The sequence below is a fragment of the Odontesthes bonariensis genome, chromosome 15, assembly GCF_027942865.1.
Source record: "Odontesthes bonariensis isolate fOdoBon6 chromosome 15, fOdoBon6.hap1, whole genome shotgun sequence".
Taxonomy (NCBI): domain Eukaryota; kingdom Metazoa; phylum Chordata; class Actinopteri; order Atheriniformes; family Atherinopsidae; genus Odontesthes; species Odontesthes bonariensis.
Window position 1 is genome coordinate 2,965,234 of NC_134520.1, and position 10,932 is coordinate 2,976,165.

Consider the following 10,932-nt stretch of genomic DNA (forward strand, 5'->3'; position numbering starts at 1 on the left):
CATATGATTTCATGGTCATTGTAGATGTTTCTAATTTGTCAAAGAAGAACAGAAAATAACTGAAAAATCTTTAAAAAGAGTGTTTGAGATTAAAGGTCCTATGGCATGCTTTTCCATATTTTATTCGATAAAAATAATGTATCATAACTTTAAGCGTCACCCAAAAGCTCAAAAAACGGACGGAATTTGTTTTACCCGCGAGTCTCAAACTTTTCAACAAACTTTTCACTCACACGTCATCATGAGTGAAAGGCGGGATTAGTGGAATTCTCTTGGCAGTGTTATCCACTAGGGTTTTTAAAGCTTAAGTTATCGCACTGCAAGGAACGAGTGATCCGCAGGTACTTTTCAGAGCACGGCCCTTTTGTTTTAGTTTCAGAGATGTTTTTAAGAAAATGTGCGTTTTTCTCTTTCGAAGGCAAGCTGGCACCTCTCAGCTTCTCCAAAGACCCAGCAGTGCTGGATCAGTGGATGCAGTTAGTTTTGCAGTCTGGTCACAGCCGGGAAAAGGTCTGGATCTATTCGCTGCACTTTAGGGGTGACAGTTTTATGAACAAGAACCAGTATAATGCTGGCTTTGCAGAGAGACTGAAGCCAAAAGTAGAGGCTGCTCCAACACTAAAAGGGCACAAATCTGAGCCACAAGTGGTGAGGGAAACTCTGTCAAATATCTGAGTTGTGTTGGCATTAGGAGTACAAACGGATTTTAGTACAAACATCTAGGTTACACTGAATGAAAAGGCAGCTAAGGAAAACAATTGTACTTTGTTTTAATAAATGTATACACAAGACATATAAATGTGGCCATTATTAGCTTCTAGAACTGCTCAGAAACACGGAGTTACTCACACAAGAAGGTACTGAGCGTATCTACCAAAAAGAGAGATCCTGTTATCTGTGTCATTGGTGGGCTGTTTCTCCCGGTGTGGACAGATCCACAAGATAATGTTTCCTCACTTCAGCATCAAGCCAGATTTTAATGTTGATTGTTGCTGATATTGATGTTGCTCATGTTGGGGGATGGTATGTTTGCAGTGTGGTTGTCGGTGTGATGTTGTGTGTGAGTTTATGCATGAATTGATTTGATTATTGATTTTATTATGTAAAGCACTTTGTGCTGTTTTTTAGTATGAAAAGTGCTTTATAAATAAAGTTTGATTTGATTTGATTATGGGCTTCGTACAACTGGAAATGATCATACCATGTTCAGTTATCTTGATTCTTATTACAGCTGAAGGAGAAGTTAGACTCACTTTCCTCGTAGCCTCTGGTTCAGTTTTAGGCGATACTTTGAAGTGATGCACGCTGTCATCGAAGCACTTGAGGGTAAAAAAGCAGTTATCTTTGTTTCGTATCTAGAAATAGGAAGAGCAGAAACAGTCCCCTGTGTAAGAGTCATACAAAGGTAGATTCAACACACGGCCAAGAAAAAACGAAGTGCAATTCTTAACAGCTGGCCTACCAAGCAGTGAGCGTTTGTGAGGGATTTGCAGCCTTGCCTCCTTACATTGGCAGCTGCATCTGACCTGTGTAGCACAGAGAGAGAGGTGGTGATGCCTTTTCCATTGGGTCTCAATACTGGACAGATTTTCAACAAGGAGGACAGAAACCTCCTATTTTTAACTAATTCATCTGTCTCCTCCAGGACCTCTCGATCCGATGCTGAGATCTTTTCATGAGCCCAATTCAGGGCGCACAGACAAGGTGAGATGTAAGAGATGCACCTACTGTTTCGAGTACCAGGATAAAACCCCATCCTGAAGGACGACCCAGTAGGAGCGCCAGCCAAAAAACCTGGAACTCTGTGGGGCGGCACATAAAGAGAAGAATACGCAGTCGGATTTGAGTAATTCTTATGAATTCATTAATTTGGCTGATGTCAATCACGTCTGAGAGAGAGAGAAAGAGAGAGACAGATTACAGACAACAGAAAACAGAAAACACTTCAATTAAATTAGGGAAGACATAATTACTACAGTTTTTCATGATACTTGTTCCATTTCGAAATCCACTGCAGATGCTAAAAAAAGGACAAGTGCTTGCAGAATAACTGCAGACCAAAGGGTGAGCGACATCTGGGCTTGTTTTGTTTGATTTCTGTTCAGAAGTTGCCATAATTTATTCTGGCTGCTGAGTAGCACTCACATAAACGCCCCGGTGATAATTACAACTGGGCTCACTTTAGTCTGTGGAATCAAACAAACATGGTGTACATATGTATGAATGGCTGAAAAAGAACAAGAGGGCTTTACTGACACTAATGGAGAAATGCCACCCTGCGAAACAATAAGGGACAGATATATTCCATTAAAATGACCAAGATAAATGAACAATTTGTTTTATGTCCCTGAAGCTGCTTTAATGAATATTTTAGGATTAAATGACTACCTGTCCTTGTCAGGTTCGCTAATTACCCGCAGAATAATTAAAATGTGGTTCTTCAGTTTTCTTCAACGTCTGTTTTTTTTTTTACACAGTCCAACACAGGAACAATGCTGGACTGTGTGAAATTTTTGTGAATTTCTAAATAAGTATAAACCTTTATGAATCACACACAAAAACAAAGGAAATTATTTTCATTGTCTTCACTGGAAGACTCGTTCACTTTTAGAAATAATACACAAATCCAGAATTTGCTGCCAGCAAGAGACACGTTTACCATCGTGTTCCACCTCCCTCCCTTTAATTACACTTTTTAATGGTTTGGGAAATGAGAATACTAATTGTTGCAGTTTTACAAGAGGAATCTGTGTCCATTCTTGTTGAATACAAGAGTCCATCTGTTCAACAGTCTGTGGTCATCATCGTCGACTGATTTTCCTCTCCATGATGCATGTTACATTTTCAATAGGAGACGGACTTTGACCAGTCTTTCACACCTTTGCCTCATAGAATCAGATGAAACTGAGTTTCAGGTAACATTTCCTAATGCAGCTGTGGACTGTGTTATGTCACAGTGATTTTCTAAGGTACTGTGGCTATACTGATCATGGCAGGATGAAAGGTCCTCATCCAGTAACGGCTGAGGGCTCGAATGTCCAGCAGTTTCTTCTGTCCTTGGCTTTGATGCCCTGATTCCTTCAGATTCCCTAAATTATTTCACAGTTGTATGCACTGTAGATGTTGAAGGAACTAGATTTTTTTTTAAATTTTGTATTTTCTTTTCTGACAAATAATTCCTATACTGAGTTTGACACAAAGTGATGAGTCACGACTCATCCTTGCTTGGAAAAACTCAGTCTTTGGTGGATGCATCTTTTATACTCACCAATTATTCTATTGAATCTTCAAGAACATCGTATATTCTAAGTACTGTCGAGTTTGTCTGAGAAGACACTGGAATTTATTTCCTCCTTACTTCCTAATTTTTCTGGGAATGCAGCTTGTACTACTTCAGCATTCATCATCTGATGCACATCATGTATGATACACAATCACTGGACAAGGTTTGACTGTGAGCTACATTAATCCTGCAAGATCATTTTTTGTAATTCTTATCTACGGCATTCTATCCATCGAGTCCAATAAAGCCCAAGAGCCATGTGAGTACTTTCTTTTCTTCCATTGTGCAGCAAGCAGGAAGTCTGCTGGCTCAACCTGTAAGAGTCTCTGTTTGGCATAGTTTCCTCTGGCCAAAAACAGCACAAGCATGCGGAACTTCCAGTTACCTCATGAGGGAAAGCCAGGAATTCATTTTCACCCAGTTCCACTGAGCAGCTTTTCATTCAGAACTGATGACCCATCTTTTAATGTAACAAAGTCCATGCTCTACTCTAATCTAATTTCATTCATGAATATATTCTATTTAACTGAACAGAGAGGTGTAGGACTCTCTTGGGGAACATATGGAACTTTTAGGTTCTGCATTGCTAACAGCAGAAGCTGCTGAATTCCGTTCTAAATTAAACCAAATTTAAAAGTGAAACGATGAAAGCTGCAAACTGTGCTTTCAGTTCACGTAGCAACAATATATCTAATAATCTCAATAGATTATCACAACCTTTCCATACCCCATTTTCAGGTCAGGTCTAATAGAGTAGATTTCAGAGTTTTTTGGCTATAGTGAGTGCTACAGCCTGGTAAGAAGGAAACCCCTTAATATAATGCATTGACATTTCTGTATCAGTCTGTCTCTAGAGACAAAATATGAGCGATCAAACTGTTGAGAGTAACTTCTCAATCTTCTTTGTGATTTCCGGGTCTTTAATGAATTTCAGCCACTAAAGGAAATAACCCCCAGACTTTACCTTCCAAAGGAGCCCTTCATACTTCTTGACATGGCGGGTCAAACCCTGCAGGGCACACAGATGAGCAACATAAAGAACGAACAAAACAAATCAAAGAGCAAATCAAAAAGAACTTAAGGAGGCTGAGTGCTTGTTCAACACTTACTCGATGAACATTAGCTTCCAGAAACTGCTTCATTGCTGTATCACTGGCCAGGTCAAACACGGTCTGGCCTGCGAGTTATGAATGAATAAGACAAGTGGAGCTTTAGGACCACAGAATGCATGCACTGCTTCACTGAGCGATGTAAGAATGTCTGTGACAGCAGCTACAAACGTTTTTGGCATGGACGATTCCACTCAAGTGACTGAGTCGGGTGTTTAGCAAAGATAATTACAGTTTTAAACTTCCCTGGAGAAATTAAATGGCATGCCAAGGCAGTTGCTATTTTTATTTCAATACGGAGCCTGAGGCGTACCTTGTAAAATGAAACTGTCATTAATAACCCGAGGGAACATTTTCGAGTACTAGAAAAATGTGGAGATTAAAGCTTGTAAAGAGGAGAGGATGGTGAGGATGGTATTTTTCTTATAAAATGACTGTTTTCTTTTTATCAAAAAAAGAAAAAATAGAATCACAAAGTCAGTGATTGTGGTTTTCTGATGCATTCAAATCATTTTGAAGTTTTCGGCTTCACAGGCATTATTTAGGAGAGGGTCAATTCTTTGTTAGTTTTGGCCTTTTGATGAGATTAGCTAACAAAAAAGAGAAACAGTAAATATTCCCACTCATTCATGGCTGCCAGCTCTGGCTGTTGCATCTCACCGTTCTTGTTCTTTGAACTGGGGTTGGCTCCACTCTTGAGCAGCTTCAGGGCACACTGCCTCTGGCCTCGATAGGCGGCACAGTGCAGCGGAGTGTTGCCCAGCAGATCTGTGCAGTTGATATCTGGAGGCTTCTTTCTGCTAAGCTACATCCAGCACACAGGACAGAAACAGATGTGATGTCTGGGCCTTAGAAATTACACATGACGCTTTGATTTCTCACACACACAAAGGGATGGAACATGGCTTTCTGCCATTTTTCTGTTGACACATGCGTGTGTGAGGACTCTTTTGGCACTGACTGCAAAATTTGACTTCTGTCCAGCTTTTGATACTTGGGAGTATAACTGCCACAGCATACACAAATAAGAGTCTTAAGTTAAGCTAATATGCTCATAGTGTAATGCTAACAGGTTGATTAGCAGTATTGTTACTAAAGACACTTCTTACTATCCATTAATTAGGTGAAAGTACAAATATTGTAGTGTACAAATGGTTAAATATCTGAGCATGATCAAGCAAATGTACTCAAAGGAAGAGTGCTTGATGCAGAAAAAAGGTCCCTGTGAGTGATATTGCTTTACATATGGGCAGTGCATATCAAAGTTTTTTAAAACCAACAAACAAAACAAAATAAACAAAAAAAAAACCCTGAATGCAATGATTTGTAAATCAAATCAATTCTTTGCTCCTTTTTAATTATGTCTGCAAAAATGTTTGAAACACTTGACTTAGATATGTGATGCAAAAACAAGATGAAAAATAAATAATTCAAAACCTTTTGGAACTGGCAACACGTCGGTAATATGACTGGGTATAAAAAAGAGGATTTAAAAAGCAACAATAGGGAGTGGCTCACCAGTCTATAAATGGCTATGTTAACACATTATCAAACAACTGCAAAGACTTTGAGGATTTTAAGCATCTGTAGTAGATTAAGTAGAATTCCAGGTGCGGCTGTTAAGACTCTTTGTAAATGTACAATGCTGCAATAGACTTGTAAATATGAAATAGGCTATGTGCTTTATTCACTAGTGTTTTGTTTAAGTTCTGTTGGAATTGTGTTAGGATGCTAAGTTAGTTTTGGTATAAGCACTGTTACTGTGGGGGATAAAGCTGGGTGAGATTTCCCTCTTTGATGTCATGTGCAAGTGTTGAATAAAGCTAATTTGAGGAATAAACCAGTTTTGTTATTTGGAAAAATGTGCGCCCCATGTAAGTGCAGTTTTTCACACAAGGCCTGACTAAACTTTCCTCCCTTCTGCACAGACCTGTCATCCAGTGAAAACATTTAGCACATCATAAAACAAAAGGTGTCAGAAAAGGATGTCCCGAACAGTTAGGAAGCTAAAATCCTGAATCATGCTGGAATGATAAAACTTTCAGTTCCCAATTAAATTCCCATTAAAATGAAAATGTATATTAAAAAAAATAAAATAAAACTCAGTTTTATCTTTGTACAAATTTCAAGCAGTTAAAGTGGTTTTGTATTACTCACAAATCAGTGCATTCAGCTTTCATTTACATTGCTAACAGCATCCCATCTTCTTTTTAGAAATGCTGTAATGGAGCATTTTCCTAAGCTGCATTTTTCTTTGGCGTTGCATCTTTGGGAGTATTACAGCAAGTATCAACATCTGCCACTAACCAGCTTAGTTAGTGTTGAAAGGTTTCCCTCACGAGAAGCTTCTAAAAGTTCCTCCTCCAGTTTCCTCTCCTCGGTTCTCTCAGCCGCTGGCATCAGTCACATGATGGGATTCAACAGAGAATAAGCATGAGCGTAAACAACTCGCACGAATAAACGTGAAAACAGTCAACATGAGAATTGATTGAAAACACGTTTCCATGGTAAGTCTTAGATGACAAGTAGTCTCTCTCACCTTCCAACATGCTTCTGATCTCTGCATTTTGAGTGACATCTTTGGGAATCTGTGCTGTCCCATTGATGACAGTAGCACATGCATCATAGTGCAGCAGCAGCATGACAACCTCCTGATCAATACGTGATTGATTGATTGATTTATTTAATGGTTGAATGAATGAATGGATAAATAAATGCATGCACAAAATCCTTCAATCAACAAACAGAAGCACAGAGTAGAAGCAAAATTAAAACCTTGAACGGACATTTTTGAGACAACAGATACCTTTCTTCCTGTGAAGGCAGCCTTGTGAAGTGGCGTATCTCCGATATTATTGGGCAAGTTCACATCTGCCCCTGCCTGCAGGGTGTGATGACACATGTGTTACCTGTGCAGTCATTTAAAATCTCCACCTTTTGATTAAAAGGAACACTACCTTGAGCAATTCCTCCACTACGTCTCTGTGACCAAAATAGCAGGCCAAGTGTAGAGGCGTCCATCCCAGGTTAGACTTACTCTTACCTGAGAAAACAGCCCATAATACAATGTATTACACCAACACATTGTAACTAATAATAATTCCATATGTAAATGGCATACCTTTGCAGTTGATGTTGATCTGTGTTTCTTCCCTAATCTTGGCCATAAGGAGCCTTTGTACCCCGGGCAGATCTCCATTCCGAGCGTATCGGAGGAACTGCTCCTCTGGCTCTAGCTCCTCCATGGACCCCTGCAGAGCAGACCATAGAATAATCAAAGAAATTGTTTTAAAGGGAGCTTGTCCACTGAAAAGAAACTCACCATCTAAATGCGATTTTTCTGCATATCAAAACCAAGTCACTACTCTTTCTAATGCCTCTAAGTGCAAGCAATGCTGATGACACCAGTGTGATGTCCCGGGGGTTATTCATACAAACGTTTTAACACACTTTGATATCTCTGTGATAAGGACACTACACTTGATGTGTAAAATCAGCAGACCGCACCTTTCACATGACTGCTCCAACCCTCCTAAATTGTTTACATTGCACAACAAGTCATGATCTCTCAACTGTCAGGACATGTGAGGAAAAAGTCACAAGAGTTTGTTTTGTTAGACTGTGAGGAAGAAGCAAATGTCAAAGAGGAGAAGGAGGAAATCCAAGATATTTCAAAAGACGACGTCGGTCACCAGACCGACCTCACAAGGAAGCAACAAGTCCCCCCTCTACCCTGTAACCAAACTAAAAACATGTGCACGTGACTCAGACAGTATGTTTGAAATCAGATCATTGGTATGCATCATCAGAAAAAGAAAAAAGAAAAGAAAAAAGCTCACAAGGCAATTTTTTTATTTGTCATATGACTGTTAGGAAGTACCAATAAATTACACTGACAAGACAGCATCAATAAAGATGCCGACACGTGACATCTGCACGAAGAGAGACAGAGGTCCTTTTTCTGTAGAGTCCTCCAGGCCATTATTGTTGATATTTATTTAGACTCTTAAAGGTAAAAAATAATCACTGACAAGAAAGGGTACATAATTGTACCTTTAATAATCCTACGGTTTTGTCAAATAGATAGGCTAAGATCTATTAGCTTAGTCTGAGCTTTTTTAAAATCTTAAAGGTAGAGTGATACGTTTTTTTGTAGGTGAGTTATTCGATTTAATCAGCGAAACAGAAGCCCTTTCACGGAGCAGTCGCATCGCATCTTATATGTGCAAAAAAAGACTTTCTTGCTCAGGCACAGCTGTTCCCCTTTGGCAGTTGACTCAGAACAACAGGCTCAGTGGGCTCAGCGCCCAATCAGTGTGTACCTAAACACAACAGGCCTGTGTCAAGGAATCAGCTGAAGAGCGGTGTGTTTGGTTGTGATGTCTTGCTCTCACACAAACACACTAGTGACCATTTCCATTGCCGAGACAGAAACATATCGGCAGTGCATTAAATTTGACGCCTTCATACTCACAGACTACTCTCATACTTAATAAAGGTGTAACGCTCCAGTTTTAAAATAGGCTGTTCAGAATTATTAGTCGGCATTTGACAGCTTAATTATTGATATAGTATTTTTGCACTCCTTGTGTTCTTTTCATTATCATTTTTTTGTTTGTTTGATGGAAGAATAGCAGTTGGCACTATCACCTCACTTCAAAAGGGTTCCTCCCACAGACCATAATCAAACATGTTAGGTTAACTAGTGACTCTAAATTGACCGTGAGCATGCCTGGTTGTTTGGCTCTGTGTCAGCCCTGCGATAGAAAAGCGAACGAACAGCTGGGAGAACTCTCTCCGCAACCCCATACAGGATGAATCGGGAATATAAAATGGGCCCATAGGTTGTATATGCATTTGGTCTGTGGCGTTAACGATGATTTTTTTTTACCCTGCCTCCTACGAATTACATTTTTGTCACTAAAGGTGCAGGATTGCTCTGTCCTAGCTATGGGCAAATACGTACCAAAATGTACCAGTTTTTAAGTTGCTGTGTTTGTACCCACTTGAGTGCAGCTGGAGCAACAAAGTAGATTATTATTATATATTTTTTTAACCACACCTGCACCGTGATTTCTTAATAGTGCAGGGCGATGAGAGAAAAACTAGGCAGTGACACAGAAACAGGTTTGGCTAGGGTTGGACAGCACATGACACCTCAGCCTGTCACTCTATTGTGTACAGGAGTGTCAAGAAAGCACCAAGAAATATCCCATGACGCACCACTGCTATGTTATTACATGCCAAATTTTGTTTCGCGTTTATACAGATTTTGAAACGGTTCACATTTGAGTTTCTAATAAATGAATTATACAGCAATGTATGAGTCAGGTTTAGTTTTTCAGCACAAGGTCTCTTTAAAGCAATTTAAATGTTTCATGCCTTATTTTTGGAATTTACATGTATTTTTATTGGATAAATCAGGACAAACCGTGATTTCAATGATCTCAAATTTTACAACTGACATCACAAATGAAGCCCATTTACTGAGGTGCAATTTTCGTGTGTATTTCCATTTGTTTCTAAGTATACTCAACGGCATTTCAGTGTGAATTAAGATGAATAAGTTTACTAATTGTAATAGTTTTTCAGAAGATTTTATAGAAAAATGAATATGACAGACTTGTAAAGTTTAAGACTCCTTATTGGGAACACCTATAAATGTGCTTGAGTTGTATGCAGCTCTGCAAAGCTTCCGTCTTCACTTCTCAAATGGTTCCAATTAAATGACAATTTGAGGCTGAAATTCGATTAGAAGCACTTATTCTAGAACACTCCGGAAACATCACATATATTTGTGACGCAGGATTTTGCTTCGTCTCCTGCCCCATTAACCATCCCATAACCCCGGACGTTTATCTTGTGACCCTTTAAAGGGGGGCTCCAGCCACAGGGTTGGGTGGATTAAGCTGCTCAGTAAAGTACTTTATACTCGCTCCATCTCCGGGAACAGGAGCTGCTTACAGAACAGATTATAAAATAGTCCCAGGATCCACTTTTCTGCAGAATGTAGGCATTTCTGTCAATACTTTGAGAGCATTTAGCAAATAAAAACTCAGTACCTTTACTTTAAAATTAGAATTTGAATTGTAGGATTTTGTCAGAATGGTAAATATGTGATTTTTGAGGCATCCCTGACCAGAAGAGAATAGCGTAATCTATGAAAGAACTATACACACTCACTTTCCAGCCCGTTGAGCTAAGATCCAGCGTTCAGTTCGAGCTGCTCTCCCTCAGGCCCTCCGTGAAGCTGCATGTGATGTTCTAAGCCGCTTCCAGCTGCTCGCCAGCAGCACAAACAACGCGGCGCATGTTGACCGACACGTGACGCTGTCACTCAAAAGTTCACGCACTTCCCATGACAGTCTTCAGCCGACTCGGCGCTGATCCACTGCGAAATATGCATCACACGGAGTCTCCGCTATACATTCACACTGTCACCACCGACTGTTTACACTGAAATCAGCTGATCTGCGCTTACCGGAAATAGCTTGGACGAGCTGCTCTCACATTTCAAAATAAAAGGAAACAATTTCAAAA

The 10,932-nt window shown here is 39.7% G+C and overlaps 1 protein-coding gene across 4 annotated transcripts in view; it reads right to left on the bottom strand.

The window, feature by feature from the left end:
- Positions 1-10,870, bottom strand: part of osbpl1a (oxysterol binding protein-like 1A) — a 31,926-nt gene extending 21,056 nt beyond the window's left edge. For 2 of the 4 annotated variants that reach the window (XM_075484651.1, XM_075484650.1), the window contains exons 1-12: positions 10,576-10,870; positions 7,514-7,643; positions 7,350-7,435; positions 7,199-7,273; positions 6,932-7,043; positions 6,700-6,785; positions 5,053-5,197; positions 4,393-4,460; positions 4,248-4,292; positions 1,729-1,802; positions 1,463-1,526; positions 1,254-1,355 (exon numbers count right to left, since the gene is read on the bottom strand). In XM_075484651.1, the coding sequence (XP_075340766.1) occupies positions 1,254-1,355; positions 1,463-1,526; positions 1,729-1,802; positions 4,248-4,292; positions 4,393-4,460; positions 5,053-5,197; positions 6,700-6,785; positions 6,932-7,043; positions 7,199-7,273; positions 7,350-7,435; positions 7,514-7,637 (981 nt within the window). In that variant the 5' untranslated portion in view covers positions 7,638-7,643; positions 10,576-10,870. Of the gene's footprint in view, positions 1-1,253; positions 1,356-1,462; positions 1,527-1,728; positions 1,803-4,247; positions 4,293-4,392; positions 4,461-5,052; positions 5,198-6,699; positions 6,786-6,931; positions 7,044-7,198; positions 7,274-7,349; positions 7,436-7,513; positions 7,644-10,575 lie in introns of those variants that run through there. The other 2 variants (XM_075484652.1, XM_075484653.1) reach the window with 2 other exon arrangements.
- Positions 10,871-10,932: the final 62 nt, after the last annotated feature.